Genomic DNA, 27,500 nt, shown 5'->3' with positions numbered 1-27,500 from the left:
AGGTGATCTGATTGTTTTTACCACAGTGCTATGTGCTTGCTAAGCGGTTGCTAGGATGTTCTTGGTAGTTGCTAGGCTGATGTTAGGTGGTTATTAAGGTCGTCTGAATGATTATTAGCATGTTACTTTGCAGTTGCGAAGGTGTTCTGGGTGGTTGTAATGACGATGATAGGTAGTTATATTATCCACTAATAATTCCAGATTAATTCAAATTTAAAAGGAAATTCCAATGATTCTAGAGCCCTTATTACAGGCGATCTATCTCACACCTCAACAAAGCTAAACTCAACCTGATCTCCTACGTCATGGTTTTAAAAGAGTAATTCACTGTGGGCACTACAGTTAAAAACAAAAATACGCTAGTTAGCGAAAAGGAATGAAATTCACTAACTTGATATCCATAATCTCCTGGTTCCCCACGTTCACCTTTCTCTCCTGGAGCGCCCTGTAAACACACACACACACACACACTGATATGTTGCTTTACTTCTTCACTATAGAGATGTAAATATCACCGGCTCGTTATTAAGTGATTTCAGTCCAGATGTTGAACAAAAACAGGAAGTTAAGACCTACTGGTTCACCTAAGGGCCCGGGCGGTCCTGCCGTTTTACTGTCTTCTCCTGGGTAACCCTGAAAACACACACACCCATTATAGATCACAAAATGATTAATTGCTTAAGCATTGCATATAGTTTTAAGCATGGGTTTATTGTTCAAGATATCAAATTATGCTGTTTAACCTTTTCTCCCTTTGGTCCCGTGGGGCCTGCTGGACCTTGCTTGCCAGTGTGACCCTATGGATAAAAATAGATATTTTTCTTGTCTAATCTAAAGCAATATGCCTTTTTTTTAATGGTGCCGATTAATTGGCACATGATCAATCGATAGTCATGGTCTTTGTTGACTAATAAAAGTGTGAATTCGAAACAAATCCATCTTTATTTTTGCACGCATGTCTCCTGAAACTGCGACTCACTGCATAGCCCTGCAGTCCCGGTTCTCCCTGAGGTCCCATAACTCCAGGTCGACCCTGAAAGGTAATGGACAAAACACACATGTACGTTAGCTTGTGTTTGGTGGCAAATAACCTGCTAAAAATAACCCAAATGTTTCCTGAAAAACATATTATTGGATGATGTCTTAAAAAAATGACTCCTGCTGCTCATCCCATTAAGGCTTCTTGGAAAAGCATTTGCTTATGAAAACAAGATGCTAGGTTTCCCTAACGACACTTGTTTTTGCATTTCATCGATGTCGTTTAACCCCCAAGGGAAACGCTGGGGCAAAATAAAACAATCCCAGACATTTTCTGGCCTAAAACCACCTAACTGCATTGTAAAGCGGATTCGACCCTAGTATCTCTAACGGCATTAGTGTAAATCCAATCAAAAGGCTTTGGGTCAATTCCAAATCCTGCTAATGTTTACACACGCCATAACTAAGCCAGTAAAAGCAGCGAGTTTGAGGGTAAAGCTCGAGCATGTTAAAGGAACACGCCACTATTTTTGAAAATAAGCTCATTTTCCAACTCCCCTAGAGTTAAACAGTTGAGTTTGACCGTTAAATCACATCTAATGGTCTAATCAGATTCAATAAGCTATGCTAAAAGTGCTACCGCCAGACCCAGAGATCGGCTGAATCGATTCGAAAACGGTAAAACTCAACTGTTTAACTGTAAGGGAGTCGGGAGAATGAACCTTTTTTGAGGAAAACATTCCAGGTTTTTCTCCACATAATGGACTTCAATGGGAACCAACGGTTGAAGGTCCAAATCAATGCAGTTTCAAAGGAAGGGCTTCAGAGGATCTGCACGATCCCAGACGAGGAATAGATTCTGATCTAGACAAACCATCGGCCACATTTACAACACAAATACACATTAAAATACTTTATAACCTAAATTGCTCATCTTGCGCTGCTCTGCGACGGCTGCGGATTGCATAAACACGTTGGAAAGGTCATGTAGACGTAGACGGAAGTGCCGCCACAAGCGATAGTGCGAGGACTAATACAAACATCCTTTACAAAAAACACTCCATCTCCAACTTCAAAATCGTCCGACATCGTTGTTTAAGCTTTTTTTGTTAAAGGATGTTTGTATTAGTCTTCACACGAGCGCTTTGTAAACACGGGGGCGGTACTTCCGCCTACGTTACGTGACCTTTCCCGCGTGAATACGCAATCCGTTGTGTGTTTAAGTTAAAAAGTATATAAATGTTTATTTTTGTTGTAAATGTCTGATGGTTGTCTAGATCAGAATCTATTCCTCGTCTGGGATCAGTCAGAGCCTCTGAAGCCCTTCCTTTGAAACTGCATTGATTTGGACCTTCAGCCGTTGGTTCCCATTGAAGTCCATTATGTGCAAAAAATCCTGAAATGTTTTCCTCAAAAAACTTAATTTCTTTTCCACTGAAGAAAGAAAGACATGAACATCTTGGATGAGATGGGGGTGAGGAAACTATCAGGAAATGTTAATTCTGAAGTGAACTAATCTTTTAAGAGCCTGAGGAAACTCTGAACCAATCTCACATTTTTGTACCGTATTTGTGCAATTATTAATATAATACACCGTTATCTAGGACTCCCCCAGCGGTGCAATCAAATACAGCAACACGACGCAGAATAATTAGGATTGTGGGTTCAAGCTACACCACATTCCCAAATGTCCCCTTGCTAATGAATCCAGGTCATCCGTTTCTCTCATTCGGACTGGATTGTTTGGCACTGGTTGACGGTAATCGTCTCTTGGGATTTGCACAGCCAATCCTCGCTCTCAACCTCAAAAGCCTTGGAGAAAGAGTGAACGTGTTAAAGGAGAAAGCACACTAACTGCGGGTCCTCGGGTTCCACGGGCACCTTTGAGTCCTCTCTCCCCCGTCTGTCCGATTTCGCCGGGCGACCCCATTTCTCCCAGGTGACCCGGCGGCCCTTTTTCACCCTACCAAAGAGGAAGATGAACAAATCAAAGGGAAGGACTTGTCTACATTATTTAAAATATAGAGCAAGACGTGTCCCAAACAAGACGAGACAAGCAGAGCTTGTTATTAAGATGAAGTTGGTAACACTTTACAGTAAGGTCTCATTTGTTAATGTAACTAACATGAGCTACACTGAAACGGTCAAAAAAAACCATTTTGGTCAATGTTAGTTTATAAAAATACAATTGTTCATTGTTTGTTCATATCAGTTCACAGCCTTTATCCTTCCCGCGGGTCATTTTGACCCGAAACTAAATTGAGTGTTCATTGTATTGGTCCAAGACCTTAGGACTTTTGTCACACTTAAACCACGAATACAAACACAAAACATTGACTGGATTCGAGGAGTTTATGTGGTTGTAATAAAAAAAGAAACAAATCCTTCCCTCACGGGTCAATTTGACCCCCTTAGGAATGAATGGAATGCTTCAGTACACACAGAAAAACCTAAAAAGTGCTCAAAATTCAAACTAAAAATGCAAAACATTGACCAGACAATGACTTTATACTGTCTACATGTGTCTCTGAATGCATACTGAAGAGATAAACTCAAGAACTGACTTTAGGACCCAGCGGAACAGCTCATTTGATCCATATAGAGCTATAAGGCCATCTAGTGGCAAGAGTCATGAAATATCATGTTATATTAGTTTATTTTCCACAAGAGGTCGGCAGAGACACCCAAACTGACCCAATGTGAGATATTTAGAGCTGACTTGAGCTGGTTATTGCATATATTGGAGAGTTAGATATCAGTTCACAGCCTTCATTCTTCCTGCGGGTCATTTTGACCCGAATCTCATTTAAAAATGTAAAAAACTACATTGAGTGTTCATCTGAGTGACCTTAGGACTTTTGTCACACTTGAATCACGAATACACACACAAAAAATGTACTGGATTCGAGGAGTTTATGTGGTTGTAATAAAAAAAAGTAACAAATCCTTCCCTCGCGGATCAATTTGACCCCCTTAGGAATGAATGGAGTGCTCCAGTACACACAGAAAAACCAAAAAAAAATGCTCAAAACTCAAACTAAAAATGCATAAAATCGACTAGACAATGATTTTATAATGTCTACATGTGTCTCTGAATGCATACTGAAGAAAAACTGACTTTAGGACCCAGCGGAACAGCTCATTTGCTCCATATAGAGCTATAAGGCCAACAAGAGTCATGAAATATCATGTTATATTATTTTATTTTCCTCAAGAGGTCAGCAGAGACACCCAAACTGACCCAATGTGAGATATTTAGAGCTGTCTTGGGCTGGTTCTTGCATATATTTACACTTTATTTTAAGGTGTGATTGCTACAGTGTAATTATATATTTAAGTACTGAGTAATATTTAGTAACTACATGTACTTACTATAGGGTTAGGGTTTGGTTTAGGGTTGATTATGCATAATTTACTGTTATTACTATGTAACATATGTAACAAGGACATGCAAAATAAAGTGTTAACGAGAGTTATTTTGAATTGTTAAAAAAAAAGGTATAATTTTAGGGCTTCGGTCATTTTGACTCACGAGGGAGGGATGAAGGTTAACTAATGTTAACGAATACAACTTTAAATTCTAAAAATGTGTTCGTAAATGCTGAAATTAACAATAACTATGAGTGATAAATGCTGTAGAATTGTTCATTGTTAGTTCATGTTAAGCTCATTTGAACAAGGGAGTACCCCAGGGCTCTATACGAGGCCCGTTTGATTTCTGACACAATAAACACTTCAAATGTAGGGGTTTCTCATATTGTTTTGATGCAATTTAATGCAATTTTGTGGCTATAGTGAATGTTGGTACCTTCTTTCCTGGACGTCCACGGTTGCCCGACAGACCCTGTTTTCCCTCAGGTCCCTGATATAGAAACATCTGCTTTAACTTCACATCATCAGGACATATTTAAGAGCAGCTCATAACAGACTTGCATTATCTAAAGAGCAGTTTGGAGAGATTTCGCACTGCATCACTCATCTGTCACTCACCGGGAAGCCTTTTTTCCCAGGATCTCCAGGAAGTCCTGGTGGTCCAGAGTCACCGATCTCGCCCCTTTCCCCGGCTTCTCCCATTGGTCCACGGTCACCTGGCTCGCCCTAAGTGAGAAAACAATGAAAATTTCCAATAATGAGTGGGTTTTAGTACAATGGTTTTGGGAATCATCATTGTCTTTGCCATCAACCTGCCTAGAGACTATGGATAAAAAACCCAATTTGGCTGAATCCACACTTTTTCTCACTTGGACAGGGCTTGGTTTTTGTTTTGTTTTTATAACAAAAAGTTATATTTTTGTGCAAATGTAAAGACCTGTTCATACCAAAAGTGAAATAATAAGCCTCAGGCTGAGGGAAAAATGCAAATTCACACATGTACAGTAGAGGGCGCTGCTCAAACAAACCTTTTAGTCTATTAGCCAGCCCATACATGTTTATGGCTTCTTTTGATTTGAACAGATTATGTGTTTTGTTTACACTGTAACAAAAACCACAAACCCACATAAAAAGCCAAGTTTCAATGTCCAACCAAATGAAACACCGATCCCCATAATGGTGACCAAACATGTTCAATAAAACATCAACATCTAAACCTTTCAGGGTTGGAGCCAAAGCGACTCTCTAGGACCATTGTCTACCTTTAAAGGTACAGTTATATGTTTTGTTCCCTGAGGAACTTCCACTGTACCTTTTTTTCTGAGAGTGTAGAGCCCCATTGTGAACCCGGAAATGTTGAGTACACCAAAGTTTTACTGTAGAAATGTGAAGTATGGGCATAAAGAAACTGCCAGATGCTAATTTGCATATGTTGAGCAATTTGCATAATTAGCAGTATCAGCTTAATCCACAATTTCTACAATATGTGAGTGGTTTTAGAGGTTTTAGAGGATGCTGATTTAATTTCTGGCACTTTCAGACTTCAAAATGGTAATTCTATAACAAATTTGAATACATTTAGACACATTTTTTATTAATTTACGACAAAATTGTAGGTTATTTTCATGGTAAACAATAATTTCAGAATCACAAGAGCTGTTTGTGAAGAGTGAATGTTGATAACCTAAATTTGTTTACATTTCTTGAGGTCCGGTCATGTTTTTATGCAAATAAGCTGTTGTAGTTGTAGTTGTAATAAGTATGTTGTAAAGCAAGGGAGTATAGTCTAGTTTTAAAGTCGATATTCACCTTGCAAATATTTTTTTTCTTATATCGCCTTAATATCCGTCAAGGCATTTAATGTTGACATTACTTATGTTTTCACATTAGGACAAAAGGAGGACAGAGTTATAATGACAATTGTGAATTTCTAGTCAGATCCATTTTGTGGGGGAATTTGGTTTTCTAAAATTAGTTACCATTATTTTAAAGTAATGCGGTACTTTACTAGTTACTTGAAAAAGTAATCTGATTACATAACTCGAGTTACTTGTAATACATTACCCCCAACACTGATAACGTATACCTTAAATGCAGAACAAGTCATTTTTGGATAAATGCCTCAATGTAAATGTACTGTCTCACCTTCGGTCCGTCCTTCCCTTGGTGTCCGTCCTCTCCGGGTGGCCCTGGAGGACCCTAAGACAAAGGCTAGCATGTCAGATCAGGATTTAAATGCAGAAAAGCATCATGGGATTCATCCCTCGATGCTGAAATGTGCTTATTTGCTTTTCCTAGTAGCCATTATTACAGCCCTTTTTATTTGTATAAGCAAATCAACATATCGACATTAACGAGAGCGTGAATAAATATCTTTTCCACAAGCCAGTAATGAGATTTATTTCTTTTGAATTTGGGCTGCAATACGAGCCCGGATAAACTCACGACAGGTTTCAGGAGATTCATGTCATGATATCCAATAACAAACACACAGAATTGCTTGAATAATTGAGTAACTGGAGACAAAGACGTCCAGTGTGTGCGAGCGAGTGGACAGCCCGAGGGTCTGTCTGTCAGATTATTGACACTGTTTGGCTCACGTCAGTTTAAGCAATAAAAATAGACTGATGGATCATGTTCACTTGGACATTTTTGGAGTCGGTGTGGGGTTTTGGACTCACTCTGATGCCCAGTTGGCCCAGTTCACCCTCTTCTCCGACAGGCCCCATTTCACCCTGGAAAGAGACAGAAAGACACTAGATCGCACTTTGATTCCATTGTGTTTCATTGCAAACAGCAGCGCATTTAGAAGAATCTAAATTGGTTATGTTTTAGGTGAACTGTCCCTTTAAGAGTGTCCTGTCTCACCTTGAGTCCAGGTTCTCCCACGGGCCCCTGCTCTCCTTCAGGTCCTGGAGGTCCCTGAGCACGCACAAAACAGGGAAAATCACAAACAAGAAGGTCAGAATTACACACGTGTGCTCATATTTCAGACCCAAAACACAAAAATAAAGCTCAATTAAATACCCTACGACCAAATTAAATGACTAAAACATAACTAAATTGTGCTATTATTGAGTTTCTGCAGTGTGATTATGTAATCTATTGAATTTAGCACCAAAATTTTGACCGTTTTTAAATTTTGCAATGTAATAATGTTGTTGAAATTAAACCCATATAGCTACAGAATCCTGTCTTTTCCTAAATGTGTGTTTATTTTGTTCTAATATTGTAATTTTATTAAAATTCCGAAAGACAAAAGAGTTCTGTGTAGTTCTACCAAGGCTCAAATCGACCGTACGCATTACCGCGTGCTATTTCAGAGTTTGCTAGTTTTCCCCGCCAGTGAAGATCCGTCACTGGTGCCTAGAAACTTTCTAGTTGTTTTTATATGCTATTGCTAAAATAAAACGTAGCTTTACCTTTGACATATCGGCAGAACGTTTTAGTCTTGCTTCAGAGGATTGTTTCCGATTCGTGTGATCCACAAATTTCCAAAAAAGATACATTTCCATAATTCACAACATGTTTTTATCTAATGAAATATTCTTCTTCAATCCATATTTGTTGGCATTTAGACTTTCGAAAACAACATCTTTGCTCTCCCGCTTGCAACACACAAAGCTGGTGATGCACCTTTGGCCGCGATCTAGTAGCTCTTACACAATTACATATTATAAAAAAGATCGTATAATAACCAATCTGCGTCCGTTTGGCGCTCTGTGCTCCATTCATGTTGTTCGAATTTTATTCTAATGGAGGATTTTGACACTTTTTACAGCGATGCAGTCATAAAATATGAAGATAAACATAAAGCTTAATTCAAAAACCTCAATAGAAGCTTTGAATGTAAATATGACATTCGGTGTCTAGTACGAGCGGTCAGAATGACCACTATGGCCATTTGTCACGTGAATACCACCAGAGGGCACACCCCTGACTGTCATTCCATCAAAGACTACATTACCCATAATCCTTTGCTCATCAGCACTCATTGTTTACACCTGTGTCTCATTTACCGCATTACCTATGTCCAGCATTGCTTGTTTGGATTGCCTATTGCCTGTATTTTGGATTACGTGTCTGGACTGTCCCTCTAATAAAAGCTGCATTTGGATCTCCAACCTTTTGAGTCTCCGAGCGGTTCGTAACACAGTTGTTTTAGTGTTCACGGTAATATGTAAACTGGCACAGTACTGTTTAATCCCTTATTTAATTTGCCCATTTTCCTACATAATTAGATGCAGGAGAACCATGTTATACACTTCAATACGTTTATTTGAGGAAATACCTCGTGACCTTGCTCTCCATCTGGTCCCGCGTCCCCCGGAGGGCCTCTGGACCCCTAAACAATCAAAACCAAACAGTCACATTCAAATAAATATGAAATCATGCACAGAAAAGTTTCCCAGAAAAAACATGAGTTTCCCATAAACAGTCTTGTTTTGGTGATATAAATCAGATTTTCTTGTATCGCCCTTGGCGCTGGATTTGAAGGGTCTTACGATTACGCCTAAGTTGAAGTGAATTTCACGGTGTATGTTTTAGTGGACATTTTAGCAGCGGGCCTTGTTGGGGGCCAACGGCCAGGGTTTTTTGGCCCTCCAAATACCTTGGTACAAAGCAGGCCAGCTCAAGAGTGGTTACAAACAAAGCCAGAGTTTATCTGAGCTTATCTGACCACTGTATAAGGCAGAAATAGTGCTGCAAAAGACTATTTGCGCTAACCATTACCGTAGTAAACATTGTAAATGGGACTGCTAGAGGAAATAAGATCATATAGGCTATCCCCAATAATGTATTTATTTGATCTGATGTCTGATATCCAAATTAAGTGCCGTATCCTATATCATAAAATAAAGCAACTCCAGTTTTTCGGGAGCTTCCGCTGTTTCTCCGACTGAAAATATAACCATTGGGACTGTTACTGGAGAGAGTGCTAAAGCTGCTCAGGTCGTAATTATGTTGGAAAATGTAGAAATTATCATTCTTTCTAAATGTGAGGTAAACATACTGTACCGTGACTACAGATAAACAGACGCGAAAGTACTTAGTAGCTGCTATAGAGTCTTTTTAATTCTCTTCTATAGAAACACACCCCTTTTATGCAAATTAGGCTCGTTTGAGATGCAAACATTTGGATTTGTGTTTGTGTAATACTCACAGGTTCACCTGAAGGACCTTTTTCCCCTGCGCTTCCTGGCGGACCTGCTTTACCCTGGAAAACCACACACACACACACACACACACACACACACACACACACACACACACACACTAATTATGTGATTTCTATACAGGTTTAGACTTAAAAAAATTGAAATATACATTATTCAGTTTTGACTACGTTGTCGTCTGTACGCAAAAACACAAAGGAAAACCTTTTCCGTTGTGATAATTCGTTCCCTTGTTTTCCTAAATCGAGGCCACGTTGTGATAATTAGTTCCCTTGTTTTCCTAAATCGAGGCCACTTTGTAATAATTTGTTCCCTTGTTTTCCTAAATCAAGGCCACGTTGTGATAATTCGTTCCCTTGTTTTCCTAAATCGAGGCCACGTTGTGATAATTAGTTCCCTTGTTTTCCTAAATCAAGGCCACGTTGTGATAATTCGTTCCCTTGTTTTCCTAAATCGAGGCCACGTTGTGATAATTAGTTCCCTTGTTTTCCTAAATCGAGGCCACTTTGTGATAATTTGTTCCCTTGTTTTCCTAAATCGAGGCCACTTTGTGATAATTCGTTCCCTTGTTTTCCTAAATCGAGGCCACTTTGTGATAATTTGTTCCCTTGTTTTCCTAACTCGAGGCCATGTTGTGATAATTCGTTCCCTTGTTTTCCTAAATCGAGGCCACGTTGTGATAATTTGTTCCCTTGTTTTCCTAAATCGAGGCCACGTTGTGATAATTTGTTCCCTTGTTTTCCTAAATCGAGGCCACGTTGTGATAATTCGTTCCCTTGTTTTCCTAAATCGAGGCCACTTTGTGATAATTCGTTCCCTTGTTTTCCTAAATCGAGGCCACGTTGTGATAATTAGTTCCCTTGTTTTCCTAAATCAAGGCGACGTTGTGATAATTCGTTCCCTTGTTTTCCTAAATCAAGGCCACATTGTGATAATTCGTTCCCTTGTTTTCCTAAATCGAGGCGACGTTGTGATAATCCGTTCCCTTGTTTTCCTAAATCGAGGCCACGTTGTGATAATTCGTTCCCTTGTTTTCCTAAATCAAGGCCACGTTGTGATAATTCGTTCCCTTGTTTTCCTAAATCAAGGCCATGTTGTGATAATCCGTTCCCTTGTTTTCCTAAATCGAGGCCACGCTGTGATAATTCGTTCCCTTTTTTTCCTAAATCGAGGCCACATTGTGATAATTCGCTCCCTTGTTTTCCTAAATCGAGGCCACGTTGTGATAATTCGTTCCCTTGTTTTCCTAAATCAAGGCCACGCTGTGATAATTTGTTCCCTTTTTTTCCTAAATCGAGGCCACGTTTTGATAATTCGCTCCCTTGTTTTCCTAAATCGAGGCCACTTTGTGATAATTTGTTCCCTTGTTTTCCTAAATCGAGGCCACTTTGTGATAATTCATTCCCTTGATTTCCTAAATCAACGACTTGTTGTGATAATTTGTTCCCTTGTTTTCCTAAATCGAGGCCACGCTGTGATAATTTGTTCCCTTTTTTTCCTAAATCGAGGCCACGTTGTGATAATTCGCTCCCTTGTTTTCCTAAATCGAGGCCACTTTGTGATAATTTGTTCCCTTGTTTTCCTAAATCGAGGCCACTTTGTGATAATTCGTTCCCTTGTTTTCCTAAATCGAGGCCACTTTGTGATAATTTGTTCCCTTGTTTTCCTAACTCGAGGCCATGTTGTGATAATTCGTTCCCTTGTTTTCCTAAATCGAGGCCACGTTGTGATAATTTGTTCCCTTGTTTTCCTAAATCGAGGCCACGTTGTGATAATTTGTTCCCTTGTTTTCCTAAATCGAGGCCACGTTGTGATAATTCGTTCCCTTGTTTTCCTAAATCGAGGCCACTTTGTGATAATTCGTTCCCTTGTTTTCCTAAATCGAGGCCACGTTGTGATAATTAGTTCCCTTGTTTTCCTAAATCAAGGCGACGTTGTGATAATTCGTTCCCTTGTTTTCCTAAATCAAGGCCACATTGTGATAATTCGTTCCCTTGTTTTCCTAAATCGAGGCGACGTTGTGATAATCCGTTCCCTTGTTTTCCTAAATCGAGGCCACGTTGTGATAATTCGTTCCCTTGTTTTCCTAAATCAAGGCCACGTTGTGATAATTCGTTCCCTTGTTTTCCTAAATCAAGGCCATGTTGTGATAATCCGTTCCCTTGTTTTCCTAAATCGAGGCCACGCTGTGATAATTCGTTCCCTTTTTTTCCTAAATCGAGGCCACATTGTGATAATTCGCTCCCTTGTTTTCCTAAATCGAGGCCACGTTGTGATAATTCGTTCCCTTGTTTTCCTAAATCAAGGCCACGCTGTGATAATTTGTTCCCTTTTTTTCCTAAATCGAGGCCACGTTGTGATAATTCGCTCCCTTGTTTTCCTAAATCGAGGCCACTTTGTGATAATTTGTTCCCTTGTTTTCCTAAATCGAGGCCACTTTGTGATAATTCATTCCCTTGTTTTCCTAAATCAACGACTTGTTGTGATAATTTGTTCCCTTGTTTTCCTAAATCGAGGCCACGCTGTGATAATTTGTTCCCTTTTTTTCCTAAATCGAGGCCACGTTGTGATAATTCGCTCCCTTGTTTTCCTAAATCGAGGCCACTTTGTGATAATTTGTTCCCTTGTTTTCCTAAATCGAGGCCACTTTGTGATAATTCGTTCCCTTGTTTTCCTAAATCGAGGCCACTTTGTGATAATTTGTTCCCTTGTTTTCCTAACTCGAGGCCATGTTGTGATAATTCGTTCCCTTGTTTTCCTAAATCGAGGCCACGTTGTGATAATTTGTTCCCTTGTTTTCCTAAATCGAGGCCACGTTGTGATAATTTGTTCCCTTGTTTTCCTAAATCGAGGCCACGTTGTGATAATTAGTTCCCTTGTTTTCCTAAATCGAGGCCACTTTGTGATAATTCGTTCCCTTGTTTTCCTAAATCGAGGCCACGTTGTGATAATTAGTTCCCTTGTTTTCCTAAATCAAGGCGACGTTGTGATAATTCGTTCCCTTGTTTTCCTAAATCAAGGCCACATTGTGATAATTCGTTCCCTTGTTTTCCTAAATCGAGGCGACGTTGTGATAATCCGTTCCCTTGTTTTCCTAAATCGAGGCCACGTTGTGATAATTCGTTCCCTTGTTTTCCTAAATCAAGGCCACGTTGTGATAATTCGTTCCCTTGTTTTCCTAAATCAAGGCCATGTTGTGATAATCCGTTCCCTTGTTTTCCTAAATCGAGGCCACGCTGTGATAATTCGTTCCCTTTTTTTCCTAAATCGAGGCCACATTGTGATAATTCGCTCCCTTGTTTTCCTAAATCGAGGCCACGTTGTGATAATTCGTTCCCTTGTTTTCCTAAATCAAGGCCACGCTGTGATAATTTGTTCCCTTTTTTTCCTAAATCGAGGCCACGTTGTGATAATTCGCTCCCTTGTTTTCCTAAATCGAGGCCACTTTGTGATAATTTGTTCCCTTGTTTTCCTAAATCGAGGCCACTTTGTGATAATTCATTCCCTTGTTTTCCTAAATCAACGACTTGTTGTGATAATTTGTTCCCTTGTTTTCCTAAATCGAGGCCATGTTGTGATAATTCGTTCCCTTGTTTTCCTAAATCAAGGCCACGTTATGATCATTCGTTCCGTTGTTTTCCTAAATCGAGGCGACGTTGTGATAATTCGTTCCCTTGTTTTCCTAATCGAGGCGACGTTGTGATAATCCGTTCCCTTCTTTTCCTAAATCAAGGCAACGTTGTCATAATTCGTTCCCTTGTTTTCCTAAATCGAGGCGACGTTGTGATAATTCGTTCCCTTGTTTTCCTAATCGAGGCGACGTTGTGATAATCCGTTCCCTTCTTTTCCTAAATCAAGGCAACGTTGTGATAATTTGTTCCCTTGTTTTCCTAAATCGAGGCGACGTTGTGATAATTCGTTCCCTTGTTTTCCTAAATCAAGGCCACGTTGTGATAATCCGTTCCCTTGATAATTCGTTCCTTTGTTTTCCTAAATCAAGGCCACGTTGTGATAATTCGTTCCCTTGTTTTCCTAAATCAAGGCCACGTTGTGATAATTCGTTCCCTTGTTTTCCTAAATCAAGGCCACGTTGTGATAATTTGTTCCTTTTTTTCTTAAATCGAGGCCACGTTGTGATAGTTCGCTCCCTTGTTTTCCTAAATCGAGGACACTGTGATAATTTGTTCCCTTGTTTTCCTAAATCGAGGCCACTTTGTGATAATTAATTCCCTTGTTTTCCTAAATCAACGACTTGTTGTGATAATTTGTTCCCTTGTTTTCCTAAATCGAGGCCACTTTGTGATAATTCGTTCCCTTGTTTTCCTAAATCGAGGCCACTTTGTGATAATTTGTTCCCTTGTTTTCCTAACTCGAGGCCATGTTGTGATAATTCGTTCCCTTGTTTTCCTAAATCGAGGCCACGTTGTGATAATTTGTTCCCTTGTTTTCCTAAATCGAGGCCACGTTGTGATAATTTGTTCCCTTGTTTTCCTAAATCGAGGCCACGTTGTGATAATTCGTTCCCTTGTTTTCCTAAATCGAGGCCACTTTGTGATAATTCATTCCCTTGTTTTCCTAAATCGAGGCCACGTTGTGATAATTAGTTCCCTTGTTTTCCTAAATCAAGGCGACGTTGTGATAATTCGTTCCCTTGTTTTCCTAAATCAAGGCCACATTGTGATAATTCGTTCCCTTGTTTTCCTAAATCGAGGCGACGTTGTGATAATCCGTTCCCTTGTTTTCCTAAATCGAGGCCACGTTGTGATAATTCGTTCCCTTGTTTTCCTAAATCAAGGCCATGTTGTGATAAGTCGTTCCCTTGTTTTCCTAAATCAAGGCCATGTTGTGATAATCCGTTCCCTTGTTTTCCTAAATCGAGGCCACACTGTGATAATTCGTTCCCTTTTTTTCCTAAATCGAGGCCACATTGTGATAATTCGCTCCCTTGTTTTCCTAAATCGAGGCCACGTTGTGATAATTCGTTCCCTTGTTTTCCTAAATCAAGGCCACGCTGTGATAATTTGTTCCCTTTTTTTCCTAAATCGAGGCCACGTTGTGATAATTCGCTCCCTTGTTTTCCTAAATCGAGGCCACGTTGTGATAATTCGCTCCCTTGTTTTCCTAAATCGAGGCCACTTTGTGATAATTTGTTCCCTTGTTTTCCTAAATCGAGGCCACTTTGTGATAATTCATTCCCTTGTTTTCCTAAATCAACGACTTGTTGTGATAATTTGTTCCCTTGTTTTCCTAAATCGAGGCCACGCTGTGATAATTTGTTCCCTTTTTTTCCTAAATCGAGGCCACGTTGTGATAATTCGCTCCCTTGTTTTCCTAAATCGAGGCCACTTTGTGATAATTTGTTCCCTTGTTTTCCTAAATCGAGGCCACTTTGTGATAATTCGTTCCCTTGTTTTCCTAAATCGAGGCCACTTTGTGATAATTTGTTCCCTTGTTTTCCTAACTCGAGGCCATGTTGTGATAATTCGTTCCCTTGTTTTCCTAAATCGAGGCCACGTTGTGATAATTTGTTCCCTTGTTTTCCTAAATCGAGGCCACGTTGTGATAATTTGTTCCCTTGTTTTCCTAAATCGAGGCCACGTTGTGATAATTAGTTCCCTTGTTTTCCTAAATCGAGGCCACTTTGTGATAATTCGTTCCCTTGTTTTCCTAAATCGAGGCCACGTTGTGATAATTAGTTCCCTTGTTTTCCTAAATCAAGGCGACGTTGTGATAATTCGTTCCCTTGTTTTCCTAAATCAAGGCCACATTGTGATAATTCGTTCCCTTGTTTTCCTAAATCGAGGCGACGTTGTGATAATCCGTTCCCTTGTTTTCCTAAATCGAGGCCACTTTGTGATAATTCATTCCCTTGTTTTCCTAAATCAACGACTTGTTGTGATAATTTGTTCCCTTGTTTTCCTAAATCGAGGCCATGTTGTGATAATTCGTTCCCTTGTTTTCCTAAATCAAGGCCACGTTATGATCATTCGTTCCGTTGTTTTCCTAAATCAAGGCCACGTTATGATCATTCGTTCCCTTGTTTTCCTAAATCGAGGCGACGTTGTGATAATTCGTTCCCTTGTTTTCCTAATCGAGGCGACGTTGTGATAATCCGTTCCCTTCTTTTCCTAAATCAAGGCAACGTTGTGATAATTCGTTCCCTTGTTTTCCTAAATCGAGGCGACGTTGTGATAATTCGTTCCCTTGTTTTCCTAAATCAAGGCCACGTTGTGATAATCCGTTCCCTTGATAATTCGTTCCTTTGTTTTCCTAAATCAAGGCCACGTTGTGATAATTCGTTCCCTTGTTTTCCTAAATCAAGGCCACGTTGTGATAATCCGTTCCCTTGTTTTCCTAAATCAAGGCCACGTTGTGATAATTCGTTCCCTTGTTTTCCTAAATCAAGGCGACGTTGTGATAATCCGTTCCCTTGTTTTCCTAAATCGAGGCCATGTTGTGATAATTCGTTCCCTTGTTTTCCTAAATCGAGGCCACTTTGTGATAATTCGCTCCCTTGTTTTCCTAAATCGAGGCCACTTTGTGATAATTCGTTCACTTGTTTTCCTAAATCGAGGCCACGTTGTGATAATTCGTTCCCTTGTTTTCCTAAATCGAGGCCACGTTGTGATAATTCGTTCCCTTGTTTTCCTAAATCGAGGCCACGTTGTGATAATTTGTTCCCTTGTTTTCCTAAATCGAGGCCACGTTGTGATAATTTGTTCCCTTGTTTTCCTAAATCAAGGCCACATTGTGATCATTCGTTCCCTTGTTTTCCTAAATCGAGGCCACTTTGTGATAATCCGTTCCCTTGTTTTCCTAAATCAAGGCCACGTTGTGATTATTCGTTCCCTTGTTTTCCTAAATCAAGGCCACATTAATAAGTGGTGGGAACAAATTGTTATTGTTTATCATTTGTGGCCATGATATACATATTTCTTTCCCCACATGTCTTTTGTGCGGCTAGTTCTGTAATAATAAAGGAAAAAAAAAGTTAATTTGAAGTTTTTATTTGTTAATGATAAGTTAAATGTATATATGTAGAGTGTTGACTCGGTTGCAAAACATTCCTTCTTTCCAGAAGAGCTTGAAGGGAATGATAAGTTAGTGTTTGTTTCTAGGATGGAAACGTAGCCATGAGCCGTAATCCAGATCCGTGAATCCACAGCCTTTCTTCTCTTATTCTCACTATCAGTCCAGACACAAACGCTCTGGGTTTAACATCAAACTCTTTCTCACGCTATCCCAGTGTTCCCGCAGTGGAGATGGCAGACCTGCTTTAACAACATCCCCCATTCATCACAAGTCACACGTGCGCTTTCATCTGCCAATCGTACTTAATAAATGCTCTTCACATGCTTCAGTCCCAGAATGCACTGCCATGAATGCATTCCCAAAGCAGTCCCTTAAAATGATTCTGAGAGACAGTCTGTCTGTAGGTTCACTAGAGGGCGCTGTGAGCTCACGAGTGTGTGAACCCCCTCAGGCCGGGACAAACCCGTGTGAACGCTTAATACACACTTCACACACACTTCACACATCCTGCTTTACTAGAGAAGGAAACACACAGATCTGACGTCACATTTGAGCTCGTGAAGAGATTCCACTCATCACTCCTTAACCAGTATTTCAAGTCTCTTCAGTATTACAAAGAAATTAAATAGTATTTGTTTAAACTAAAATAATTGTTTCAATAAATAAACAATAATTGTATGTACTTTTAAGTATTAAAAGAAAATAATATCATTTATTTAAACAAAAATTGTGTCAACATTTTACTATTTTATATAATTATTTTAATACTTTTGAGCGTTACATTTAAAAAATAAAATAAAAATAACAATAATTTGACAACATATTTTACTATTTTAATACCTTTACTATTTTAATAAAAATATATTGTTTAATATAATTTATTTTAAACAAAAATTTAAGTATTTTGGCAAAATATTTGATTATTTTAATATTATTGGGTATAAAAAAAACAGTATTTATTTCAATAAAAATATTTTTTTTAATATCATAAACACATATTTTACTATTTTAATATGACAATATCAATACTTTTAAGATAAAATAATAGTATTTTTGGCAACAGTTTACTATTTTTTAATGTGATTATTTTCATACTTTTGAGTATTAAAAAATAGTATTTATTTAAACAAAATAATAGTATCTTGGCAACATATTTTACTATTTTAATATGATTCTTTTCGTACTTTTGCATATTAAACAAAATAAAAGTATTTATGTCAAGAAAAATAATTTTATCTTGGCAACATATTTTAAAGTTTTTTATACGATTATTTGAGTAATTTTGAGTAGTAAAATAAATTGTATTTATTTAAGGAAAAATAATAGTATTTTGCCAACATAATATACTATTTTAATGTGATTATTTTAATAGTTTTGAGTATTCAAAGAAAATAATATAATTTATTTAAACAAATATGAAAGTATTTTTGCAATATTATATTATTTAAATATTATTGAGTATTAAAATATAATAGTATTTATTTAAATACAAATTATAATATTTTGGCAACATCATTTACTATTTTAACATGACAATAATAATACTTTTGAGCATTAAAAGAAAATAATTGTATTTTTGGCAACATAGTCTACTATTCATCATTATTATTTTCATATTTTTGAGTATTAAACAAAATAAAAGTATTCATTTAAACAATAATAATAGTATTCTGGCAACATATTTGATCATGTTTCAATCAAAGTACCAGTTATTATCCATAAACCAGTCAGTAATTCGACTCAATAACACTTCTCAGATCATCTCCATTCAGACATGATTACAGTATAATGATGCAGTTCAGTGAGTCAAATCAATAACTCAATTCATAAGAATTCACTGGAATATAAAGGTTATGAAACTCTGACACACAGAGAGAGACTTACAGCCGGTCCTGCTCCTCCTCTCTTCCCTGGACCTCCAGCTTTACCCTAAACACACACACACACACACACACACACACACACACACACACACACACACACACACACACACACACACACACACACACACACACACACACACACACACACACACACACACACACACACACACACACACACACACACACACACACACACACACACACACACACACACACACACACACACACACACACACACACACACACACACACACACACACAAACACAAAAAACACAAGTCTCCTATATCAGAGCAGAGTTCTGGATCCAGTGTCAGGTGTTTTAATAACTGATGAGTGCTGGAGTCATGTCTCTCTGATCTCTCAGCTGTATGTTGTGTGTATTTAGTATTATTTGTAACTCGCTGTACTTTTGGGGATACAGTTGCAGAAAAATCACTCCAGAAATGTCTAAACATTTTCTCTCTAAACTAAACACAGAGGTGCTTACGATGAATCCCGGAGCGCCGTTCTTCCCAGCGGATCCCTTTTCACCCTGTAAGGTAAAAGCAGTGGAGTTATCAAGCCTGTGTGACGTGGATCATCATCCTGGGGCTTTCTAATGCAAATCAATGGAATTGCTCCAGGATTTGCGATGGTGTGAAAGGCCCCGTGAAACCATCTAAAGACTGCAGTTTTCTGTCCTGTGTGATATATTTCCTACTGAAACAGGAAGTTCTAGGGACATAAATGATGCCATCACAGGGTTTTCCCAGAGTGAAAGAGTTTAGCTTTTATATCGTTGTCAATGTGTGAATATAAAACACTCTTAGAAGCAAAGGCTTAGATAGAATCTAAAAGGCTTCCATCAGACGCTTCACATATCCAACCTTTTAGCTGCTCATATTATGGGATCGTTATATGGATTTACTTTGAATTCCTTTTTAATCTCATACGAAAAAAAAATTGCAATAACTTGTTAAACATGAAAGTGTTATGCAGTCATATAAGACCTTTTTCCTTATATTGAACCTTTTTGGCATAAAGTCAAAGCCCCTATAGTTCTATATAGAACCTTTTATTCTAAGAGTGTGTTATATATGGGACGCTGGTACCTTTACGCCCTCATGGCCCGGTTCTCCAGGGGGGCCGTCAGGTCCTCTCGGGCCCTAAAAGACAAAAACACACACCATATATGAGCCTAACAAGACCCGCTGTGTTTCACACTTGTGAATAGGGTAAAAAATGAGCTAATATATATCACAATGATTCCCGAGCTGATTGATTACATTAAGAATTTCAAACTTGTTCTTTGTATTACATGTTTTCTGAAATGTTATGTTTAAATATATGCAAATGAGGCATTGTCTAAACAAACATGCACTAATTTGCATGCATTTCAAGAACATAAATCTGAACACTGGCTAAAGCCAGATTCAAAAATCTTGTTTGATTTTGTTGACAGATTGTATAAGATAGAAAATACTGTCAACAGACGGAAAAAACTAAGGTTTTATGAATAAAATGCTATATAAATCAGTGTGAATGACATATGAACAAACCCCTCAGTACAAACCTTCAGAATATAGTCAGGAATAAAACTGTAAGTTTTGGTGTGTGTAAGTGCTGCTGAAGTGGAGAAGAAACTCTCTAAAGATATGCATCATAATCCAAATCTACAGACGCTAATACATAAAGTGCAATAAAATGAAGACTTAAATGTGTGTTTTGAATGTTTTTTCCCCCACTAATCTGAAAGATGACATGTTATGGAGGCAAAATAGCTCATAATCTCAAAATTGACCAGTGCATGATGTAAGTGTCTTGACTTAAATCAGAAAATATTTTCAATTGACAGAAAAAACAAAGGTTTTAGGAATAAAATGCTACATAAACCAGTGTGAATGACATATGAACAAACCCATCAGTACAAACCTTCAGAATATAGTCAGGAATAAAACTGTAAGTTTTGGTGTGTGTAAGTGCTGCTGAAGTGGAGAACAATCTCTTTAAAGATATGCATCAAAATCCAAATCTACAGACGCTAATACATAAAGTGCAATAAAATAAAGACTTAAATGTGTGTTTTGGATGTTTTCTTTCCAATAATCTGAAAGATGACATGTTATGGAGGCAAAATAGCTCAATCTCAAAATTGACCAGTGCATGATGTAAGTGTCTTGTCTTAAATCAGAAAAAAACGAAGGTTTTATGAAGAAAATACCATATAAATCAGTGTGAATGTTATATAAACAAACCCCTCAGTACAAACCTTCAGAATATAGTCAGGAATAAAACTGTAAGTTTTGGTGTGTGTAAGTGCTGCTGAAGTGGAGAACAATCTCTTTAAAGATATGTATCGTAATCAAAATCTACAGGCATAAATAGAAAAACAGGGCAATAAGTTAAACACTTAAATGTGTTTATGTGTTTAAATTTCTTTCCACTAGACTGAAAGAAGACAAGTTATGGAATATATTATATAATCTAAAATCTTAACCAGTGCATGAAAAAAAGCGTCTTGCCATAAACCTCATGACTATCATATATCATCTATACACACAGAAAGCCCTTTCATGATCATCTTGCGAGATTTATTCATAAACAGTCCAGCTAGTTGATCAATGAGCCAACAGAGCGGAGACGACACGCCAGACCAAACACAACGAGAATCCAGCACAAGCCAAACTAAACCAAAAAAGAGAGCAAGTGCACGGTCGAACCCTAACTGAGAGCGAACCTTATTAGTGAGCACTTTGGAACACACTACATGAGAGAGACGCTACTCACAATAGATAATAACAGCTTGGTGATATATGTGATATCTTTAAGTCAGTGCTGTTATTGTCTACTAAAACTATATTATAAAATATACAATTATACATAAATGTTAGAGAAATGATCAAACTTATTAAACTTGTATTATTAAAACTTCAAACTCAAATTCACAGACCACACACTGAAACTTCAACTTAAGTAAGTGTTCACGCTTGCTTAAAATTTCAAGTTTAAGTTTAACTCAAATATCCAAGTTGTCACTTAGTACTTCATATTTCAAGTTGACTAAACTTAATATTTAAAGGCAGCACAAGCACTTACTTTTTTAAGTTGAAACAACGTATTTTTTTTACAATGCAACGACATATCAATGTTGTTATTGTTAACTAAAGCTAAAAAAAACATTTTTATTAAATGAAATAAAGCTGAAAAAAACTTAAAAACTTAAGCAAAAATAAGAAATGTTGCCTGCAAGTAACTGAAATAAATAAATTAAAGACTACAATTACAATTACTAAAATAAATTAAAGCTAAACTGAAATATTTGTTAAAAATAATAACAAAGACAAAAGCACACAAACTAAAACTACGAACTAAAACTTAAAATAATACAAAATAAATGAAAGTTTTGTATAAAAAAGTGAAATAAAAATGAAAATGAATACTGAAAGAAATCTATTTCAAAATATTAGTATATAAATAATAGTAAAAACACTGGTTTAGATATTACATATCATTCAACTATTTTTCAGTACGGAATGAATTACAGGGATATTTATAACATTTCTCTCATTTTCTTCAACATCTTGGACAGTGCATTCTGGGAGTGCAAAGCTGCCTTGTTATTTAGCCGAAAGAAGTTTGATCTTCACAGGAATATATTGATTTCGAATAGCCATTGAATCTGGAATGTGTCGCTGTATGTGTTTTCCATAACAGACGTCGCTGGGTTCATGAACGGAGACTCCTGACGCTCTTCAGAAAGCCTGAGCTCTTTGTTCAGGATGTGTAAGCGATCTGTCTGCCATGTTTTCACACGGGGGTTTAAAGTGGCCCAGCCTCAGCATCATTAAAATGAGATCTGCGCAGTTTTATATAAACAGAGCCGAGGGGAACACTCTCTTAATTGCAGAGTTTGGCATGAAGCTCAAACCTCTTTTCATCAGCTTCTGTGGCAGCCTCTGACAGACTTCATCCTGTGTCATTAGGACTCACGTCAAACACGCTCTTTCTCTTCAACACTTATTATGTTAGTCAAGCTTTCCAGCACGTGATTCGTGAGTGTTTAGCCTCACACTGACCTGTCATTAATTACACTGGCTGTTTGTGCTACTGTACCTTTAAGACAGGTTCACTCGTTATGTTAAGTTGAATTGGTTAGTCTGTAATACGCCAGAATAAATCTAAATCTAAATTAATTTTGCTGCAAAGGCAAAAGGCTAACGGAAAAATGTCACAAATCACTGCGCCCGTGAAATATTGTCCTTGAATTATCGAATTATCCAGGTGACTCTCGCCCTAAAGTTGTTAAATACACGTCAAGGTCATAGTCGTTTCGAAATCAAAAGAAAAGATTAATATTTTGCATACTTTCATGACAATTTACCCTCAATTACCCCCAAATTCGCATTACATAATGAAAATAGGTCAATATGGCAAATTAAATAATAAATACAATAATGAAAATCTAACAAAAATCTTAGAATTACTTATAGTTACTAAAAACACAAATGTCATTACTGGAAATAAATGTATTTTGTTGCAGATAGTTGACAACATTCCTCATTTATGTTTAATTTAAGTTAAAATGCTAAAATAACTAAAAGTAAATCAACTAAAACTGTACAGACATAGTAAAAAACTAATACAAATTAAAATAACAGTTAAATTACTAAAACTTTAACTAAAACTGATGAAAAATAAATTAAATGTAAATATATATTACAGTGTGTATATACAGTACAGACACACCAATCAGGCATAACATTATGACCAGGCGAATAACATGGATGATCATTGTTAGTGGGTGGGATATATTAGGCAGCAAGTGAACATTTTGTCCTCAGAGTTGATGTGTTAGAAGCAGGAGAAATGGGCAAGCGTAAGGATTTGAGCGAGTTTGACAAGGACCAGATTGTGACGGCTAGACGTCTGGGTCATATGGGGACCAACACAATATTGGGTCACAATTTTATGCCTGATATATATATATATATAAACACTGTAGCATGTGTGTGTGTGTGTATATGTAAACACACTGTAATATATATATATATGTGTGTGTATATTTGTTTTTGATGGTTTTTGAGGTCATATTCAGTTCGACCGCTAGAGGTCCCTGTGGTTTATCTAGCAAAACACGACACAACTTGTATCCACACTGATCTCTGGACAGATAGAGAGCTGAATGCACTAAAACAGAGCCTATGAATTTATTGCTAGGACAATCAGCCTGCGGTAAAAGTCTTTTTCGAGAAAAGTCTGTTCACTCGGCGGCCATATTTACAGTTATATTTCAGACTTCCAAGACCAAGTCCTAAATACATGAATGGGGGGATCCTGAAATCTCAAAAACTGCTTGCCGAACTTACACATACACACACTTACTCACATCATGCAAAAACTGTCAATCAAAGCTTTCCACCAATCAAATGTCTCTCCTTCAGTTCAGATTCCTGCTAGCGTTGCTATAGACGCTTTGACATCATTAGCATTAGCAACACAACAGAACAAGCGACAGCAGCATCAGTTTCCTTCACGACTCATCTTACCCTCCGTCCTTTGGGCCCGGGAATGCCTGCTGCTCCTCTCGGCCCTTGAGGACCCTTGAGAAAGAAAGAGAGACAAAGAAAGTTTCAACTTTGATGTGGAAATTTTCTCTCAAACTCAAAAATCAACCGCAACTGCTGTATCTGTGTATCACTTCTACACACCAGTTCAAATTATACCATGCTACTTTGACATATCACATACAATTCAATTATTACCATGTTCAAGCACCATCATACATTGTAACAAATATTTTTGTTAAATTTGAAAGAAAAAAACACTCAAAGTCAAACTCAAAAGTATATCCTGTTGTATCTGTTAGTGTCTGTCTTCTTACACTCGAGTCTACAGCAGCCAATAGAACGCTTGCGGGAAAAGGATGAAATTTGGCACACTGATAGCGGACTGTCCGAACATTCAACACTGCAAATTTGGAGTCTCTAACTCAAACCCTCTAGCGCCACCAACTGTCCAAAATTGCACTCACATTTATTCTAATAACTTTTGAACCGTAAGGGGCAGAAACAAAATTCTACTATACTAAAAAAATCTAGAACTTGTTCTAGATGGTTCGTCAGATTTCTCTAAATTTGGCTCAGATCATCTTCAGACCATGCTGGCAATACGTAATTAAAAGCTTTTTGATAAACCCAACGGTTCTTGAATAATGCGTAAATGAATTTGACAAGGAGCACGCCAAATTGGATTCAAGGCCATATCTCTTTAACGCTTTATCATATTGTGATGAATATTGGTACATGTCTTCACAAGTGTGACCTGAGGCTACATACAGCGTTTCAGCACAATGCCACCTACTGGTCAGGAGATATGAAAATAGCTATTTTTGCTTATAACCTCTGATCGGTTTGTCCAAATATAAAAAAGGGTCTCTTTTAATTCAGTGCCAAATACTGAGTAGAATGATACCCAATTTTCCCATGTCAGCCATTTTAAAAGCTTTTTGTTAAACTCTACCATTCTCGAATAACGTGCAAATTAATTCGACAAAGAGCACGCCAAATTGGATTTGAGGCAATATCTCTGCAACGCTTTATCATATTGTGATGAATCTTGGTACATGTCTTCAAGAGTGTGACCTGAGGCTACATACAGCTTTTCAGCACAGCACCACCTACTGGTCAGGAGATATGAAAATAGCTATTTTTGCCTATAACCTCTGATCGGTTTGCCCAAAAATCATAAAATTGGTCTCTTTCAATTCAGTGCAGCAAACTGAGCCGAATGATACCCAGTTTTGTGTCGACCATTTTGTGTGTCAGCCATTTTGATTGTTTGTCGCAAAATGCTGTATGTTATGAACGCATCAGCGTATCGTTACGAAACTCTGTATGTGTAATCAGGACCATGACCTGAAAGTACTCAAAATGTTTCGGAAATGAAAAAAAAAATGCTAATAGCTTTTTATAAATTTTGCTTATTTTGATGAAAATAGTCTTGATGGATTCCTTGAGTCATCCCGAGAACGATGATACAAGTTATGCCATAGTTGCTCGAAATTGCTGTCCGCCATTTTTAATTTTTTACTTTTTCAAGCTCCTCCTAGACCGTTGGTCAGATTTTCAACAAATTCGGCTCAGATTATCTTCAGACTATATAATCTTTTTGATTGAACAAACCATTTTCGAGTAACGCATCAACGAATTTGATCTGATCCTGAGGCAGTAACTCGCGATATGCGACGCTTTGCCATATTGACACCAAACTTTGTACGTTCCATTGTCTCCTCACACTGACCACACAACACCAATTTGGCAACAGCGCCACCTATTGGTCAACAGTGATAAGTGTTGAAGTCCATGTGACCGTAGTGTAGCTCCTTCATAGCCAATGATAGTATTTAGTCAGAACTTTCGATTTTATTCTGAGGATTATTTCAATTGAAAACAGCAGAGGATCATGGGTGAACTTACTAGTGGACCTTGTGGGCCGAAATCTCCAGGACCTCCTGGAAGACCCGGATACCCCTAAAACAAAGAGACAGACACACGGTTATCACCATAAACCCACTAACCACTGACCCAACCGGCTACTGAACCGATTTCAGCTACTGATACAACAATTCAAGAAACGATTGACTCGAGTTTCATTAAAGAGTCCCACTACATTCTAACGTTTTCAAAATGAAGTGTGTGAAGTGTGTGAACTGAATAAAAATCATGTATTTTTGTCTTGTTTTCTGGCACAAATATCTAAAGATTCTTAAACCAAGAGACATTTACTGGAGAAGTGAAGATATTGTGATTTAAGAAAGTCGAAAATGCTCAGGAAGAAAACAAATGTGAAATAAGTTCTTACTATTGAACCTTTCTCTCCTGGAGGACCCAGAGGACCAGGAGGACCTCGATCACCCTGAACACACACAATTAAACACACACACACACAGTTATGTTTCCAGCCTGCCAATCCACTTCATCACAGTGGCACACAGTCATCATGATTCATGTTTCTAATACGGGTCATGGTGTATTTCTGCTAAAACGTTGGAAGCACGTGTGGTTGAAGATAAAGACCGTGCCTCAGTTTTTACCTTTTCTCCATGTTGTCCGATCACTCCGGTTATTCCAATCATTCCCACTGGACCCTGAACAACACAGAGAACAAGAGCTGGTTAAACACACACACACACACACACACACACACACACACCTGCATTCCTCATGTCAGGTTTTGGAAAGCGTTCAGACAGGAACTGAAGAATTGTATTACACGAGTATATGGACGTGTTTGTAAATATCCAGGTTACTTTTAATGATAATATAATATAATATGAGAATGATTAGTGAAGGGTCATGTGACACTGAATACTGGGGTAATGATGATAAATTTTGCTTTGATCACAGGATTTTTACACTTTACCATATATTCACATAGAGAACAGCTGATTTACACTGGAAAAATATATCATTATTTTTAATTGAATGTAATTTGGTCTGTCAAGCTTCAAAATGACAAGAAAAGCACCATAAAATTATAATGACTAATGCGCTATTTTCCAAACCATATAATAGCTTTACATAATGACCTATAAATCGTTAAGATCTGTAAATTCTCATTTGTAGTCATGTTTTAGAAATGAACCTAATCATGGCATATCTTTAAGTAAACACTTGAGTCAAATGAGTGTTAGGATGCTTTTATGGGGTTATATGTTATTTTTGGAGTATGACAGTATGAAATAATCTAAAGTAAATCATGCACTGTCTCTTTAAGACTGTCCTGTATTCTCTGGTTAAGATCATCTGCGCTGATTCCAGGGACATTTACTAACAGGACGAATCAAACTCGTTGTATTAAATTGCTCACATTCATCTTCTTGTTAACAAACAGATGTATTATGACAATGCCGAGTAAATAAAGTGTGTTCCCGGCGGGAATGAAGACATTCACACTCTCAGCGCTCGTAAATCATCACAGACGTGGGACGTCACACTCCTGTACAGACACAGGATTTTCCACCGTCTGTGTGTTGGTACAGTAACAAGTGGGGCTTTGGGACGATTCCCAGCATGCAG

General features: G+C 37.8%; 1 protein-coding gene across 1 annotated transcript in view; it reads right to left on the bottom strand.

Moving 5' to 3' along the window:
• col24a1 (collagen type XXIV alpha 1 chain) overlaps nt 1-27,500 on the bottom strand; it is a gene marked incomplete at its 5' end in the record, with an annotated part of 127,984 nt that overhangs the window by 22,805 nt on the left and 77,679 nt on the right. Inside the window, 19 exons of the mRNA XM_079803309.1 lie at nt 392-445; nt 577-633; nt 744-797; nt 980-1,033; nt 2,834-2,941; nt 4,787-4,840; nt 4,969-5,076; nt 6,496-6,549; nt 7,032-7,085; nt 7,219-7,272; nt 8,642-8,695; nt 9,515-9,568; nt 18,444-18,488; nt 18,932-18,976; nt 19,536-19,589; nt 23,970-24,023; nt 25,899-25,952; nt 26,284-26,337; nt 26,516-26,569. Coding sequence (XP_079659435.1) covers nt 392-445; nt 577-633; nt 744-797; nt 980-1,033; nt 2,834-2,941; nt 4,787-4,840; nt 4,969-5,076; nt 6,496-6,549; nt 7,032-7,085; nt 7,219-7,272; nt 8,642-8,695; nt 9,515-9,568; nt 18,444-18,488; nt 18,932-18,976; nt 19,536-19,589; nt 23,970-24,023; nt 25,899-25,952; nt 26,284-26,337; nt 26,516-26,569 — 1,119 coding nt within the window. The remainder of the gene's footprint in view (nt 1-391; nt 446-576; nt 634-743; nt 798-979; nt 1,034-2,833; nt 2,942-4,786; nt 4,841-4,968; nt 5,077-6,495; nt 6,550-7,031; nt 7,086-7,218; nt 7,273-8,641; nt 8,696-9,514; nt 9,569-18,443; nt 18,489-18,931; nt 18,977-19,535; nt 19,590-23,969; nt 24,024-25,898; nt 25,953-26,283; nt 26,338-26,515; nt 26,570-27,500) is intronic.

Source organism: Gobio gobio (genome assembly GCF_949357685.1).
Source record: "Gobio gobio genome assembly, chromosome: 21".
NCBI lineage: Eukaryota > Metazoa > Chordata > Actinopteri > Cypriniformes > Gobionidae > Gobio > Gobio gobio.
This window is presented reverse-complemented; position numbering and strand designations above follow the sequence as displayed.